The 16,020-nt window shown below is 37.4% G+C and overlaps 1 protein-coding gene across 8 annotated transcripts in view; it reads right to left on the bottom strand.

The window, feature by feature from the left end:
* The window catches only part of C2CD6 (C2 calcium dependent domain containing 6), a 187,190-nt gene that overhangs the window by 131,003 nt on the left and 40,167 nt on the right, over positions 1-16,020 (bottom strand). For 5 of the 8 annotated variants that reach the window (XM_047873176.1, XM_047873185.1, XM_047873177.1 and 2 more), the window contains exons 2-4: positions 7,249-7,335; positions 4,263-4,314; positions 2,721-2,866 (exon numbers count right to left, since the gene is read on the bottom strand). In XM_047873176.1, coding sequence (XP_047729132.1) covers positions 2,721-2,866; positions 4,263-4,314; positions 7,249-7,335 — 285 coding nt within the window. Of the gene's footprint in view, positions 1-2,720; positions 2,867-3,975; positions 4,133-4,262; positions 4,315-7,248; positions 7,336-14,518; positions 14,676-16,020 lie in introns of those variants that run through there. The other 3 variants (XM_047873180.1, XM_047873179.1, XM_047873183.1) reach the window with 3 other exon arrangements.

Below are 16,020 nucleotides of genomic sequence, written 5' to 3'. Positions count from 1 at the left end.
GATACTATCAATTAATTGCTTATTGTAGAGGAAAAATATTAGCTCAATACCCTCCCCGACAGATTTTACATTTCTTTTCCCTTCATTCCTCCAATATATTATAGATCATACTTTTTGTTAGACTAATACTTAGTGTTTATTGTGTATATGTAACTATTTTTCAGGGTTTAACAATATAATTACAATGATTATATTTCCTTTTCTCTATCACTTCTTAATTTTCTTAGAGTTAATATGTGTTTTGCTTTTTTATCTTCATTCCCTTGTGCAGTTTTCTATGTAGTTATTACTAAGTCGTTCCCAAACTTTCTATTAGAATTCCATTAAAATTCTTCTCTTAATATCCTCAAACTAACAGCTCCTATTAAAATAAAGAAAAAGATTTTCGGGACACCTGGGTGGCTCAGTTGGTTAAGCATCAGACTTCAGCTCAGGTTATGATCTCATGGTTAGTGGTTCAAACCCCATGTTGGGCTCTGTGCTGACAGCTCAGAGCCTGGAGGCTGCTTTGGATTCTGTGTCTCCCTCTCTCTCTCTGCCCCTTCCCTCCTTGTGCTCTCTTTCTCTCTCTCTCAAAAATAAACATTAAAAAAAAAACTTTAAATAAAGAAAAAGATTTTTATTATGCTTATAAAGATAAGCACCCTATTAATTTATATTATTTTTCCAGTGCTAATTTCAACTTTTATTTAAGTGGACATACATCCACAAAATTCTTGAAAAATTGGCAAGCTCAGGAAAACTATTTTGCAAAGTAAAAGAAATAGTATAGGTTACCTTTAACAAAACTATGCCTGTTTTGTGTGTGTGTGTGTTTTGTTTTGTTTTGTTTTGTTTTGTTTTGAGAGAGAGAGAACACAAGTGGGGGAGGGGGCAGAGGCAGAGAGAGAGAATCTTAACAGGCTCCATGCTCAGTATGGAGCTGGATGTGGGGCTTGATCCCACAACCCTGGGATCATGACCTGAGCTAAAATCAAGAATGGAATGCTCAACTGACTGAGCCACCCGGGTACCCCATGGTTTTGTTTTTTTGTTTTTTTTTTTTTTGTAAACTATGCTTAAAAAACTATCTTCAATACTCAAGACTTAAGCAAAATAAAATTCTGAAGATTAAAACTAGGTTAAAAAATATACAGCACGGAAGAAATGTTCTAAGATTTCACTAAAATTTAACCAATGTCATAAAACTTTTAGGACTAACAACTAATCAATGAATCCCACATCTGAATGAAACAGTGCAGCTTGTTTTAAAGAAAACTTTGAGATACATTTAAGATTCTAAGAAGCTTTTTAAAAAATATATTGATTTTGAGAGAGGGGGAGGGGCAAAGACAGGGAGGGGAAGAGGAAGAGAGGAGAGAGAAAATCCCACTCTGATAGCGCAGAGCCCAATGCCAGACTCAATTTCACCAAAGGTGAGATCATGACCTGAGCTGAAATTAAGGCTCGTGATGCTTAACTGACTGAGCCACCCAGGTGCCCCTAAGATTCTAAGAAGCTTAACTGTAAAAAGAAGCAAACTCTTAGCATAGCAAGCTCTGGTGTGAGAGGAAGTTTAATAAAGTGAAGTCTGAAGCCAGACTGGCTCCATTCCCAGCTCCACTATTTACTAGTTCTAGGACCTTAAGAAAGTTCTTTTACCTAACTACCTGTTTTCTCATCTGTAAAATGAGGATGATAATAAGAGTATATATACTTTGAGGGGTTGTTATAAAGACTAAATAAGTTAATCCATGCAAAAAACAATTAGGGTTTAGTTTACATAAGAAGAAAGGAGAGAGGGAAATAAAAAAAAAAAAAAGGTACTCTCTGGACTGAACATTTGCATCCTCTCAAAATTCATATGTTGAAGGGGCGCCTGGGTGGCGCAGTCGGTTAAGCGTCCGACTTCAGCCAGGTCACGATCTCGCGGTCCGTGAGTTCGAGCCCCGCGTCAGGCTCTGGGCTGATGGCTCGGAGCCTGGAGCCTGTTTCCGATTCTGTGTCTCCCTCTCTCTCTCTCTGCCCCTCCCCCGTTCATGCTTTGTCTCTCTCTGTCCCAAAAATAAATAAAAAACGTTGAAAAAAAAAAATTAAAAAAAAAAAAAATTCATATGTTGAAGCCTTCTCCCCAGTGTGATGGTATTTGTAGGTGGGGTGTAGGGGAGGCAATTAGGTCATAAGGGTGGAGCCCTCATGAATTGGATTAGTGCCCTTCTAAGAGACATAAAAATCTCTCTGTTCCCTCTGCCATGTCACTATATAATGAGAAGATGGCCATCAGGGAATCAGAAAGCAGGCTCTCACCAGACCCCAGATCTGCCAGCACCCTCATCTTGAACTTCCCAGCCTCCAGAAAGGTGAGAAATGAATGACTGTTGTTTAGGCCACCATATCTATGGTAATTTGTTATTTCAGCCCAAGCTAAGACCGGGTAGAAGAGGGCAGATGAGAGGAGAAGAGCAAGACAGAGAAAAATGCACGTGTGATAAACACTCAGAACCTCAGACAGTTAAGATCTTAGGAAAGAAGACCTCAAGATTATGAATTTTCCAGTAAGTTGTTTCTTTAAAAAACACCAATATAGCCCATGGTATATAAATAGAATACTGTAAAATATCCAATAAAAAGACACTGCATTTGCTTCTTTCTCATCCCCTAAAAAAAAGAACATAATTAGTGTAAATTATTTGAAGCTGTAAAAAGGCAATTTTATATCTAGAAGAGAACTTTAACATTACCTGTATGGAAAAATACTTTATGTCATCAAACTTAATTATAGTGTTCTTCTCATCACTTTGGGGTAGCAAGCTACACATTTTTGTACATTTTACAATGTTGTTTATAGAGATGCGAATGAACAAATTACTGTAATATTGTAAACCAACTGAAAATACACAGATATTTAGGAAGCAAATTATATTGTAATGGTACAATAACACATTATATAATTAATTCATTAAACAATTCAGATGAAACCTAAGAATTAAGCAAATAAATAGGATAATTGTAGGGCATATTAAACAATTTTAAAAGTCTTTAAAAATAGTATTTCTGCCCATCAATAGTAGGCACAAATAGGAAGATTACTTATTCTTTAGTCACTTCTAATATTTTCTAATATTTCTAATATACTAGTCATTTATATTTCTATCCTCACATTTCCATTATAATTTTTTGCAAATGTTTCTATATGTTATTAAGGTGATTAAACATTTGAAATATATAGTTAAAAACTTCTCTAAGCATAATTATGTAGAAATTCAAAAATTCAGAAAAGTCACTTGAGAGTAATTTATTTTTAACATTAAGACAACAAAATTTAAAGCAGTTTTCTATTCTCTCATTCATTTCACTATATACTTATTAAAACTATACAATATTTTTATTTTTCATAGCACTCCATGAATTAAAACAATTTTGTTTTTATGATTTAATTAATTTTATTTTAAAATCTCTTTGTATAGAATTCTCTTCAATAACTTTTACATAAAAGACAAACACAAACTCTTCATAACAAGACTGGTTTTATGTCATGATAAATCTAATAATGAGAAATCCATTTAAGTAAAGGCACCAAGATAAATTAAATCCTTTAAACAATGTTTAAACAGCACAATTATTCCTTAGAAATAATTAGTATTATCATCTAAGATATATAATTCTCCTTTAATTTATATGGTGATTGAGGTGGATTACAGATAGCTGAAAAGCTTTTTTGTCACTTTGCACATCAAAAAGTGGAGATTATTTTCCTCTACTCTTCAGTCTGGCCCTGTGACTACTTTAAAATGCAGTGGACATGACCAGGGCTGAGTCTAAGACAGAGTAAGAGAGGCATCAGTCAGGGTCCAAAATTTAAGGGGACACCAAAAACTTTAGTAATCAAAATAATATATTAAGGTGATATTTTTTAAAAATCAAAATTAATGCAGAAAAAACATATGATGAAAAGACAAGCCCTTGGGACTCCATGGAAAGAGAGAAAGGTCTAACCATTTCAGCTTTCCAGCTAAGTTCAGTCTTCCAGGAATCTTCACTAAAGCACCAAACATGTAAATGAGCCATTTTAGATATTCCAGCCCTTCTGAACTGCCAGATGACTGCAGCACCTGCTGTGTAATGTGAAGCAGAATTGCCACCTAGTGAATGCACATAGTGATTGATAATAAAATAGTTAATGTTTTAAGCCACTAAGTCTTGGAGTGTTTTGTAATGTAGCAATGTTTAACTGAAACAGATGCATGATCATGCTATGTTTCTTAAATCAAAAGAAAGGATACTCTTAGGCGTGAAATGTCTGCAGTTCTTTACATGAATAGCGAGGCAGCCAACCTAAAAACAATCAAAATAAAAACATAGCACATGAGTTTTTAAAAGTTAACTTTTTTCCATTTTACTCTAAACCAAACCATATATATTTTTAAAAGCTCCTCTTTGCTAGTTTTTCTAAAAAAAAAATAGTTTCTCATTAGAAATATCTATTTAATGGAAAACACCAGAAAACAGAAATACAGAAGAAATATAGGCAGGATTTATGCAAAGTAAAACTAAAATGAACACAAAGAAGAAAAAAAAAGAGGATCATTATTAACTTAAATCCAACCATCACTCTTCGAATCATTGTTATTTTATATTAGGTGAAAACTGACAAAATGTAGCATCTTGAATATAATAAGAAGAAATATGCCTTGCTTCAGATAAGCTTTTTTATCTAGTATCCTAAAACCACTTTATTCATTCGACAATCATTCATCCACTATACTGTGCCAAGGGCTCTGAAACATTCATTTTCTCTTGTACAAGTTGTTTCTATATGTTAAAGAAAATTCTATCTTGTGTTTAAGCATGAAACCAAATATAAAATGAATACAGGAATTTTTAAATACTGTTATGTATTATTAGCTGAATACATTTATCCATATTAGGTCTTAAAAACCAAGTAAAAACAACTGCAATATTATATTAAACACTGTGAAACAAAATATATGGCCCAATGGTATTTTTAAATGTATATAAGTAATTTTAAGGATTCGGAATGGCTTTAAAACAATACAGAAAAAAATTAGCATTCAATATTTAATTAGAAGACTACAGTATGTCAATGATGAAATCCTGAGAAGATAATACTGTGGTCTACTTCTTAAGGAAACATAGATATGAAATGTTATTTTAAAGGGAAAATTCAAAGTTTTCCAATGCAAAGGGGTATAATGTGTATTACACAATCTAGGTGGGATTTTAAATGGTACTTCCATAGGTGATCCCACGAATTTTTTTTTCTTAAAATTTTTAATGTTTATTTATTTAGAAGGGAGAGAGAGACAGAGTGTGAGCAGGGGAGGGGCAGAGAGAGAGGGAGATACAGAATCAGAAGAAGGTTCCAGGCTCCACGCTGTTAGCAAAGAGTGCAATGCGGGGCTCAAACTCACGAACTGTGAGATCATGAAGTTGAAGTTGGATGCTTAACCAACTGAGCCACCCTGGCACCCCAAACTGTTTTTATTTCTTAAAACTGGAGTTATACATGAAGTAGGTAAAACAGGCAAGTATAGCTACAATTCTAGATTGTATAATTCTACGCTTTAACATTCTGCCATAAGTCATTGCTTACCTGCCAAGTGTTTCAACATGAAGCCATGAACAACTACCCTAACTTTCTTTATATTTCAATAGTTCTTCATACTTTTACATAACAGAACCATAAAAAAGAAAAAATTTTATTCAAGTACAGAAAAATATTTAACGAGCAAAAATATAATAATGCCCATTGACAGGCTATGGGTAACATATGTTGCCACAGATTTTGAGACCCATCTGTGGGTCAAAGCACTAACCATGTCAACACTTTCACCCAACCCCCCAACACACATTAGAACAGTAAAGCAACAAGAAGGGTGTTCACTAAAGCACTTTATGTGCCCAATTTTAAGATAGCTTTTTCACCATTTTTTCTGAAAAAGGGATCTATCAGAATGAGGAATAGAGTGTTTTAATATAATTATCATTGCAGACACATGTACAAACCTTGCCAAATACCTCAGAATGAGTCACAGAAGTTTCAAAAAGAAAGTGATGTGACAAATCCTACACTGAGAGGAGCTATCACATGCCAAACATCTGTCAGATATTTCCAACTGACTTTTAAGAGAAGTTTATTAATGTCTAACAATATGTAATTCAAATAAGGCAAATACAAACTACAAAGTTAGGAAGTGTGAATGAAGTCAAAATACCAGTTCTAAAGAAATGTAGAAGTCCTATTCAAGAGTATGGATTACAGAAGTGACTATGTCAACAATAATGGACATGCTTACAGCCCAAAGGCATTTCAAAGAGTCTTTTTCTAAGTTTAGATTTGGACAGTGAAGGCTTATACTCCAACTTTCATTGTGATGTAGGAAAGTGCTATATAATTACATGGATGAATGCTCATTTTGTAAAAGAAAAAGAAAAAGAAAAAAGTATATATTAATACAGTCTTACTTTTTCTCCCAAAAAAACGTGGTGTTAAATTCATCATATATTTTTAATCAAAAAAATGTACAGTATATGATAGGATCTAGAGAAGAGAGATGAGAGAAACTCTCACTTGATACCCATTAACTATTCTAATGATGTTCACAAATAAAGACGGCTGTAAAAGAATTCCACATTTGGCAGTTCTAAATATACATAGATCCTCATGTCCTATACTCCATAGCACCCCAAAGAAAAAACAGATTTTTCTACTTCGCAGCGTAGACATTAGATCCTACCTGTGTGTTTGTGTGTATATGTATAATTCATGAGCGTGTTTCCCTTTTGTTCCTGGGACTTACTATTTTGGGGATAAGGAAGAGGCGTGGAGTCAATTTTCAAATTGTAGCTCAAAGGCTCCTAAATCTGACAATATAATCACTTGACAAGCACAATAAAAATACTGATTCTTAGGCCCCATTCTCAGATTCCAAGTTAGCAGATTTTAAGAGGGGGCCAAGAATCAATGTTTTGAATAAGTATCCTAGGTGACTCTGATGTACCTAGAGTTTGGGAATTCAGTTTTTGAATTAGAAAACATTTTTTTTTGCCTGTGAATCAAGATGTTTTCCCTAATTTCAGTGATTAGAATGCTTTTCTAACTCAATGAAAAAATGAAAAATTCACAAATATGTTATCAGAAATATTTTCTACATATACTTTTTGATAATCAAATAATAAATGTTAACTAGTCTTCACATAAAATAAGAAATAATTTGTACAGGTTTACTAAGGATTAGTCACACATACCACATCCCCAAATGGTACCAAAGTTGGCACTTGAGGTGTTACTTCCAGTTCTTCACTTTCAGACCCTCTAAGAGTTTTTCTCAGCATCTACAATGTAAATAAATTAATATAAGACTTTAGGAGGCAAAGAAAAACTAGATAAAAGTTTACTTCAACAAATATTTTGAGTATCTAGTATTTATCAGGTATTAGTCTAGGCAGTAGAATATAACTAGAAAACTCATCCCTACCCTCAATAAGTTTATCAATAAGTTAACAGAGAAGCAAAATGTAAACAATTAAATATAAGATCATTAAAGGAGTCACGAGAGAGGAAAGAAGTGTATGATACCATGAATAATGAACTCTCCTTGCTAACTAAAACTGACCATCATTACCACATCTTAGTCTCAATCTGACGTGGACTTGAGACCATATCCCACAGAGGACAGTGATTGTGCTTGCAAGTAAGTTATCCCAATAGTCACCCAGTTCATCAGCCACTGAAGGAATTGGAATTTAATCCTTTGGAATAGTAGGTACATAGGAATGGAGCAATGGGCAAATGGCTTTGGTTCTTAGTTGTGTGATTTCCTCCAGAGTAATTTCACTAACTAATATTTGTGGGTTGAATTTAACTTTGTTCTTAAGGGCTCTGGTCACTACACATGATGGTTAGCTTTTAAAAATTTCAAGACATTTTAGTATAGATTTTAAAAGAGAAAGAGCATTAAAGTGAATGGAGGGGAAAGGCAAAGGAACTAGGGAAAAACCTACTAAAAACCTAACCTGAAAAGGAGAATTGTATTTATCCCCAACTTTTGCTAACTTGAATCAATATGGCCTTACTTATAAACATTAACTTCCCAGGAGTCTGTTGGTATGTGTCTTTTTAAGAATTGTTCTGTTTTTGATGTATATAATAAATCCCTAGTTATGTTGAAATTTTTGCTTCAAAGTAAATAACAAACGCTTTGGTTGTACTGAAAAAACTTGTTGTAGGGGGAGGGAGGGAAGATGGCGGCATAGGAGGACGCTGGGCTCACCGCGCGTCCTGCTGATCACTTAGATTCCACCTACACCTGCCTAAATAACCCAGAAAACCGCCAGAGGATTAGCAGAACGGAGTCGCCGGAGCCAAACGCAGACGAGAGGCCCACGGAAAAGGGTAGGAAGGGCTGCAAGGCGGTGCGCGCTCCACGAACTGGCGGGAGGGAGCCGGGGCGGAGGGGCGGCTCGCCGGCCAAGCAGAGCCCCCGAGTCTGGCTTGCAAAAGCGGAGGGGCCGGGCGGACTGTGTTCCGACAGCAAGCGTGACTTAGCGTCTGGGAGGTCATAAGTTAACAGCTCTGCTCAGAAAGTGGGAAGGCTGGATGACAAAGGGAGAGAGAGATGCTGAGCCCCCGGACGACAGAGCTCAGTTTGGTGGGGAACAAAGGCACTGGCCAGCGCCATCTCCCCCGCCCATCCCCCAGCCAAAATCCCAAAGAGAACCAGTTCCTGCCAGGGAACTTGCTCGCTCAGTGCAAACACCCAACTCTGCGCTTCTGCGGAGCCAAACCTCCGGCAGCGGATCTGACTCCCTCCCGCTGCCACAGGGCCCCTCCTGAAGTGGATCACCTAAGGAGAAGCGAGCTAAGCCTACCCAGCCTGCCCCTCCTGCCCCTGTGCACCTTGCCTACCCACCCCAGCTAATACGCCAGATCCCCAGCATTACAAGCCTGGCAGTGTGCAAGTAGCCCAGGCAGGCCACGCCACCCCACAGTGAATCCCGCCCCTAGGAGAGGGGAAGAGAAGGCACACACCAGTCTGACTGTGGCCCCAGCGGTGGGCTGGGGGCAGACATCAGGTCTGACTGCAGCCCCGCCCACCAACTCCAGTTATACACCACAGCACAGGGGAAGTGCCCTGCAGGTCCTCACCACGCCAGGGACTATCCAAAATGACCAAGTGGAAGAATTCCCCTCAGAAGAATCTCCAGGAAATAACAACAGCTAATGAGCTGATCAAAAAGGATTTAAATAATATAACAGAAAGTGAATTTAGAATAATAGTCATAAAATTAATCGCTGGGCTTGAAAATAGTATAGAGGACAGCAGAGAATCTCTTGCTACAGAGATCAAGGGACTAAGGAACAGTCACGAGGAGCTGAAAAATGCTTTAAACGAAATGCATAACAAAATGGAAACCACCACAGCTCGGCTTGAAGAGGCAGAGGAGAGAATAGGTGAACTAGAAGATAAAGTTATGGAAAAAGAGGAAGCTGAGAAAAAGAGAGATAAAAAAATCCAGGAGTATGAGGGGAAAATTAGAGAGCTAAGTGATACACTAAAAAGAAATAATATACGCATAATTGGTATCCCAGAGGAGGAAGAGAGAGGGAAAGGTGCTGAAGGGGTACTTGAAGAAATCATAGCTGAGAACTTCCCTGAACTGGGGAAGGAAAAAGGCATTGAAATCCAAGAGGCACAGAGAACTCCCTTCAGACGTAACTTGAATCGATCTTCTGCACATCATATCATAGTGAAACTGGCAAAATACAAGGATAAAGAGAAAATTCTGAAAGCAGCAAGGGGTAAACGTGCCCTCACATATAAAGGGAGACCTATAAGACTCGTGACTGATTTCTCTTTTGAAACTTGGCAGGCCAGAAAGAATTGGCACAAGATTTTCAGTGTGCTAGACAGAAAATATATGCAGCCGAGAATCCCTTATCCAGCAAGTGTGTCATTTAGAATAGAAGGAGAGATAAAGGTCTTCCCACACAAAAACTGAAGGAATTTGTCACCACTAAACCAGCCCTACAAGAGATCCTAAGGGGGACCCTGTGAGACAAAGTCCCAGAGACATCACTAGAAGCATAAAACATACAGACATCACAATGACTCTAAGCCTGTATCTTTCAATAATAACACTGAATGTAAATGGACTAAATGCTCCAACCAAAAGACATAGGGTATCAGAATGGATAAAAAAACAAGACCCATCTATTTGCTGTCTACAAGAGACTCATTTTAGACCTGAGGACACCTTTAGATTGAGAGTGAGGGGATGGAGAACTATTTATCATGCTACTGGAAGCCAAAAGAAAGCTGGAGTAGCCATGCTTATATCAGACAAACTAGACTTTAAATTAAAGGCTGTAACAAGAGATGAAGAATGACATTATATAATAGTTACATGGTCTATCCATCAGGAAGAGCTAACAATTATAAATGTCTATGCGCCAAATACCGGAGCCCCCAAATATATAAAACAATTACTCACAAACATAAGCAACCTTATCGATAAGAATGTGGTAATTGCAGGGGACTTTAACACCCCACTTACAGAAATGGATAGATCATCTAGACACACGGTCAATAAAGAAACAAGGGCCCTGAATGAGACATTGGATCAGATGGACTTGACAGATATATTTAGAACTCTGCATCCCAAAGCAACAGAATATACTTTCTTCTCGAGTGCACATGGAACATTCTCCAGGATAGATCATATACTGGGTCACAAAACAGCCCTTCATAAGTTTACAAGAATTGAAATTATACCATGCATACTTTCGGACCACAATACTATGAAGCTTGAAATCAACCACAGGAATAAGTGTGGAAAACCTCCAAAAGCATGGAGGTTAAAGAACACCCTACTAACGAATGAGTGGGTCAACCAGGCAATTAGAGAAGAAATTAAAAAATACATGGAAACAAACGAAAATGAAAATACAACAATCCAAACACTTTGGGATGCAGCGAAGGCAGTCCTGAGAGGAAAATACATTGCAATCCAGGCCTATCTCAAGAAACAAGAAAAATCCCAAATACAAAATCTAACAGCACACCTAAAGGAAATAGAAGCAGAACAGCAAAGATACCCCAAAGCCAGCAGAAGAAGAGAAATAATAAAGATCAGAGCAGAAATAAACAATATAGAATCGAAAAAACCTGTAGAGCAGATCAATGAAACCAAGAGTTGGTTTTTTGAAAAAATAAACAAAATTGACAAACCTCTAGCCAGGCTTCTCAAAAAGAAAAGGGAGATGACCCAAATAGATAAAATCATGAATGAAAATGGAATTATTACAACCAATCCCTCAGAGATACAAACAATTATCAGGGAATACTATGAAAAATTATATGCCAACAAATTGGACAACCTGGAAGAAATGGACAAATTCCTGAACACCCACACTCTTCCAAAACTCAATCAGGAGGGAATAGAAAGCTTGAACAGACCCATAACCAGCGAAGAAATTGAATCAGTTATCAAAAATCTCCCAACAAATAAGAGTCCAGGACCAGATGGCTTCCCAGGGGAGTTCTACCAGACGTTTAAAGCAGAGATAATACCTATCCTTCTCAAGCTATTCCAAGAAATAGAAAGGGAAGGAAAACTTCCAGACTCATTCTATGAAGCTAGTATTACTTTGATTCCTAAACCAGACAGAGATCCAGTAAAAAAAGAGAACTACAGGCCAATATCCCTGATGAATATGGATGCAAAAATTCTCAATAAGGTACTAGCAAATCGAATTCAACGGCATATAAAAAGAATTATTCACCATGATCAAGTGGGATTCATTCCTGGGATGCAGGGCTGGTTCAACATTCGCAAATCAATCAACGTGATACATCACATTAACAAAAAAAAAGAGAAGAACCATATGATCCTGTCAATCGATGCAGAAAAGGCCTTTGACAAAATCCAGCACCCTTTCTTAATAAAAACCCTTGAGAAAGTCGGGATAGAAGGAACATACTTAAAGATCATAAAAGCCATTTATGAAAAGCCCACAGCTAACATCATCCTCAATGGGGAAAAACTGAGAGCTTTTTCCCTGAGATCAGGAACACGACAAGGATGCCCACTCTCACCGCTGTTGTTTAACATAGTGCTGGAAGTTCTAGCATCGGCAATCACACAACAAAAGGAAATCAAAGGCATCAAAATTGGCAAAGATGAAGTCAAGCTTTCGCTTTTTGCAGATGACATGATATTATACATGGAAAATCCGACAGACTCCACCAAAAGTCTGCTAGAACTGATACATGAATTTAGCAAAGTTGCAGGATACAAAATCAATGTACAGAAATCAGTTGCATTCTTATACACTAACAATGAAGCAACAGAAAGACAAATAAAGAAACTGATCCCATTCACAATTGCACCAAGAAGCATAAAATACCTAGGAATAAATCTAACCAAAGATGTAAAAGATCTGTATGCTGAAAACTATAGAAAGCTTATGAAGGTAATTGAAGAAGATATAAAGAAATGGAAAGACATTCCCTGCTCATGGATTGGAAGAATAAATATTGTCAAAATGTCAATACTACCCAAAGCTATCTACACATTCAATGCAATCCCAATCAAAATTGCACCAGCATTCTTCTTGAAACTAGAACAAGCAATCCTAAAATTCATATGGAACCACAAAAGACCCCGAATAGCCAAAGTAATTTTGAAGAAGAAGACCAAAGCAGGAGGCATCACAATCCCAGACTGTAGCCTCTACTACAAAGCTGTCATCATCAAGACAGCATGGTATTGGCACAAAAACAGACACATAGACCAATGGAATAGAATAGAAACCCCAGAACTAGACCCACAAACGTATGGCCAACTCATCTTTGACAAAGCAGGAAAGAACATCCAATGGAAAAAAGACAGTCTCTTTAACAAATGGTGCTGGGAGAACTGGACAGCAACATGCAGAAGGTTGAAACTAGACCACTTTCTCACACCATTCACAAAAATAAACTCAAAATGGATAAAGGACTTGAATGTGAGACAGGAAACCATCAAAATCTTAGAGGAGAAAGCAGGAAAAGACCTCTCTGGCCTCAGCCGTAGCAATCTCTTACTCGACACATCCCCAAAGGCAAGGGAATTAAAAGCAAAAGTGAATTACTGGGACCTTATGAAGATAAAAAGCTTCTGCACAGCCAAGGAAACAACCAACAAAACTAAAAGGCAACCAACGGAATGGGAAAAGATAGTCGCAAATGACATATCGGACAAAGGGCTAGTATCCAAAATCTATAAAGAGCTCACCAAACTCCACACCTGAAAAACAAACAACCCAGTGAAGAAATGGGCAGAAAACATGAATAGACACTTCTCTAAAGAAGACATCCGGATGGCCAACAGGCAGATGAAAAGATGTTCAGCGTCACTCCTTATGAGGGAAATACAAATCAAAACCACACTCAGGTATCACCTCACGCCAGTCAGAGTGGCCAAAATGAACAAATCAGGAGACTATAGATGCTGGAGAGGATGTGGAGAAACGGGAACCCTCTTGCACTGTTGGTGGGAATGCAAATTGGTGCAGCCGCTCTGGAAAGCAGTGTGGAGGTTCCTCAGAAAATTAAAAATAGACCTACCCTATGACCCAGCAATAGCACTGCTAGGAATTTATCCAAGGGATACAGGAGTACTGATGCACAGGGGCACTTGTACCCCAATGTTCATAGCAGCACTCTCAACAATAGCCAAATTATGGAAAGAGCCTAAATGTCCATCAACTGATGAATGGATAAAGAAATTGTGGTTTATATACACAATGGAGTACTACGTGGCAATGAGAAAAAATGAAATATGGCCTTTTGTAGCAACGTGGATGGAACTGGAGAGTGTGATGCTAAGTGAAATAAGCCATACAGAGAAAAACAGATACCATATGGTTTCACTCTTATGTGGATCCTGAGAAACTTCACAGGAACCCATGGGGGAGGGGAAGGAAAAGAAAAAAGAGGTTAGAATGGGAGACAGCCAAAGCATAAGAGACTGTTAAAAACTGAGAACAAACTGAGGGTTGATGGGGGGTGGGAGGGAGGGGAGGGTGGGTGATGGGTATTGAGGAGGGCACCTTTTGGGATGAGCACTGGGTGTTGTATAGAAACCAATTTGACAATAAATTTCATATAAAAAAAAAAGAAAAAACTTGTTGTATAGTCTTAGATCATTTTGCTATCATTGCCATCGCTGCATCTGACTGGTTTAATGGACTTTACATATATGATTTTTATGTATTTGTATAATTTGTAGTTTAAGATAACTGAGTGACAACCACTATGTTGTAACAAAACTATCAAACTGTGGTACATTACATCTGTATTTAATGTGGACTCTCAACTTTCTATGGACCCTCTTATTATGGAAGTCTACTTTGAATGTGGTTTTTAATAAATACAAAATAATTGGGGAGGGGGAGTAATTCCTTTAGAATACTGAGTCTCAATTTATCCTTAATTATGTGGCAAAAATATTGCCTTGCCCCTCAGATCGCTACCTCTTTACTTTTCCTTCCTCATCTGAGCAGAGTTGTCTTCAGTGACAGCAACACAAGCAAAACAATCCTTTGCCAAAATTCCATCAGAATCTTGAGTAAAAGTTCTGAAGACTAGTCTCATAAGGCCTACTTATACCACCTAGAATTTCTCCTGAACCTGCAGAGAATTTTTATTTCAGTTAATTCCACTATACCTTCCACTATGAAAGGCCCCTTATTCAAAGCCCCTTGAATAAAAGTCTCTCCCAATACCTCTGTACGTTCACTCACATTGTTCTCTGTATTTCATCCCCAGTGACTTTTTTGACTACTCTCCTCCGTTCTAGTTTTCTTTGAAAACCCACCAGCCTACACACTTACCTTTTCCCCCATATATTTCTACTTCCTAGTCCTAATGGAAACCTTAATTAATGTCCTTACGTTAATTAACATTTACTAATGTGCTGGCATTACTATATGCCTGGCACTGTGCTGATTCTCCTTTGAAGTGTTCTTGCCTTTAATAAGTTCAGTCTGGAGTTTAAGAGAGATAAATGAAGAAAACAATTATTGCTTCTCTATAAGAATAACAATTGTTGGGGGCGCCTGGGTGGCTCAGTTGGTTGAGCATTCGACTTCAGCTCAGGTCATGATCTTGCGGTCTGTGAGTTCGAGCCCCGCGTCGGGCTCTGTGCTGATAGCTCAGAGCCTGGACCCTGTTTTCCAATTCTGTGTCTCCCTCTCTCTCTGCCCCTCCCCCACTCATGCTCTCTCTCTCTCTCTCTCTCTCTCTCTCTCTCTCTCTCTCTCTCTCTGTCAAAAATAAACTTAAAAAAATTTTTTTAAAAACCTAGATGCCTTCCATTTCATTAAAAAAAAAAAAGAAAAACAATTGCTGAAAAAACAGAATTTTATCTTTATTTTTTCTTTATTGAACCCAGATCTCCTACGTGGGAAAAAGAATAACTTAATTTGATTGGTCAGACCCTCCCATTCATTGTGCAAACTACAAGTGCCTGGAATTATTAACTCTATAAAATATTTAAGTCCTCTTTTCCCCGCCCAAGCTCAGGAGCAATGACTCTCTTTCACCCTCTGTGGTTCTGTTCCCATGAAACAATGACATTCACAGCAGAGCCCAGGGATTATCCCCTAGAGTATGGAAAAAAAAATATTAGAATTTAACAATTTTCTTTAACCATAAAGTAAGCATATATAACTGACTATAAGCAGTAGACAAATATTCTGAGGCAAAGTGTGAGTTTGATGTTCAGAGAGGCGCATATCATTGCCTTCATGAGTTCTGGATATTTCATTTGCCAGTTAAGTGTATTGACCAATTCACACTACCTTAAGTAACATATTCAGTGTGCTTTACAAATAGACAAGAGCTGATCATAAAAAATTTCATGGCAAAATATTTTTAAAAGTTGGCAAACATAAAGACTTACCATGTACTTTGGTTTTACAAAAAGACAAATGTTCCATATAAACTTTTTTGTAATGACAAAGATTTATCAGCA

Source organism: Prionailurus viverrinus, chromosome C1 (genome assembly GCF_022837055.1).
Source record: "Prionailurus viverrinus isolate Anna chromosome C1, UM_Priviv_1.0, whole genome shotgun sequence".
Lineage (NCBI taxonomy): Eukaryota > Metazoa > Chordata > Mammalia > Carnivora > Felidae > Prionailurus > Prionailurus viverrinus.
The sequence above is the reverse complement of the archived record's forward strand: the minus strand, read 5'-3'. Positions and strand labels throughout refer to the sequence as shown.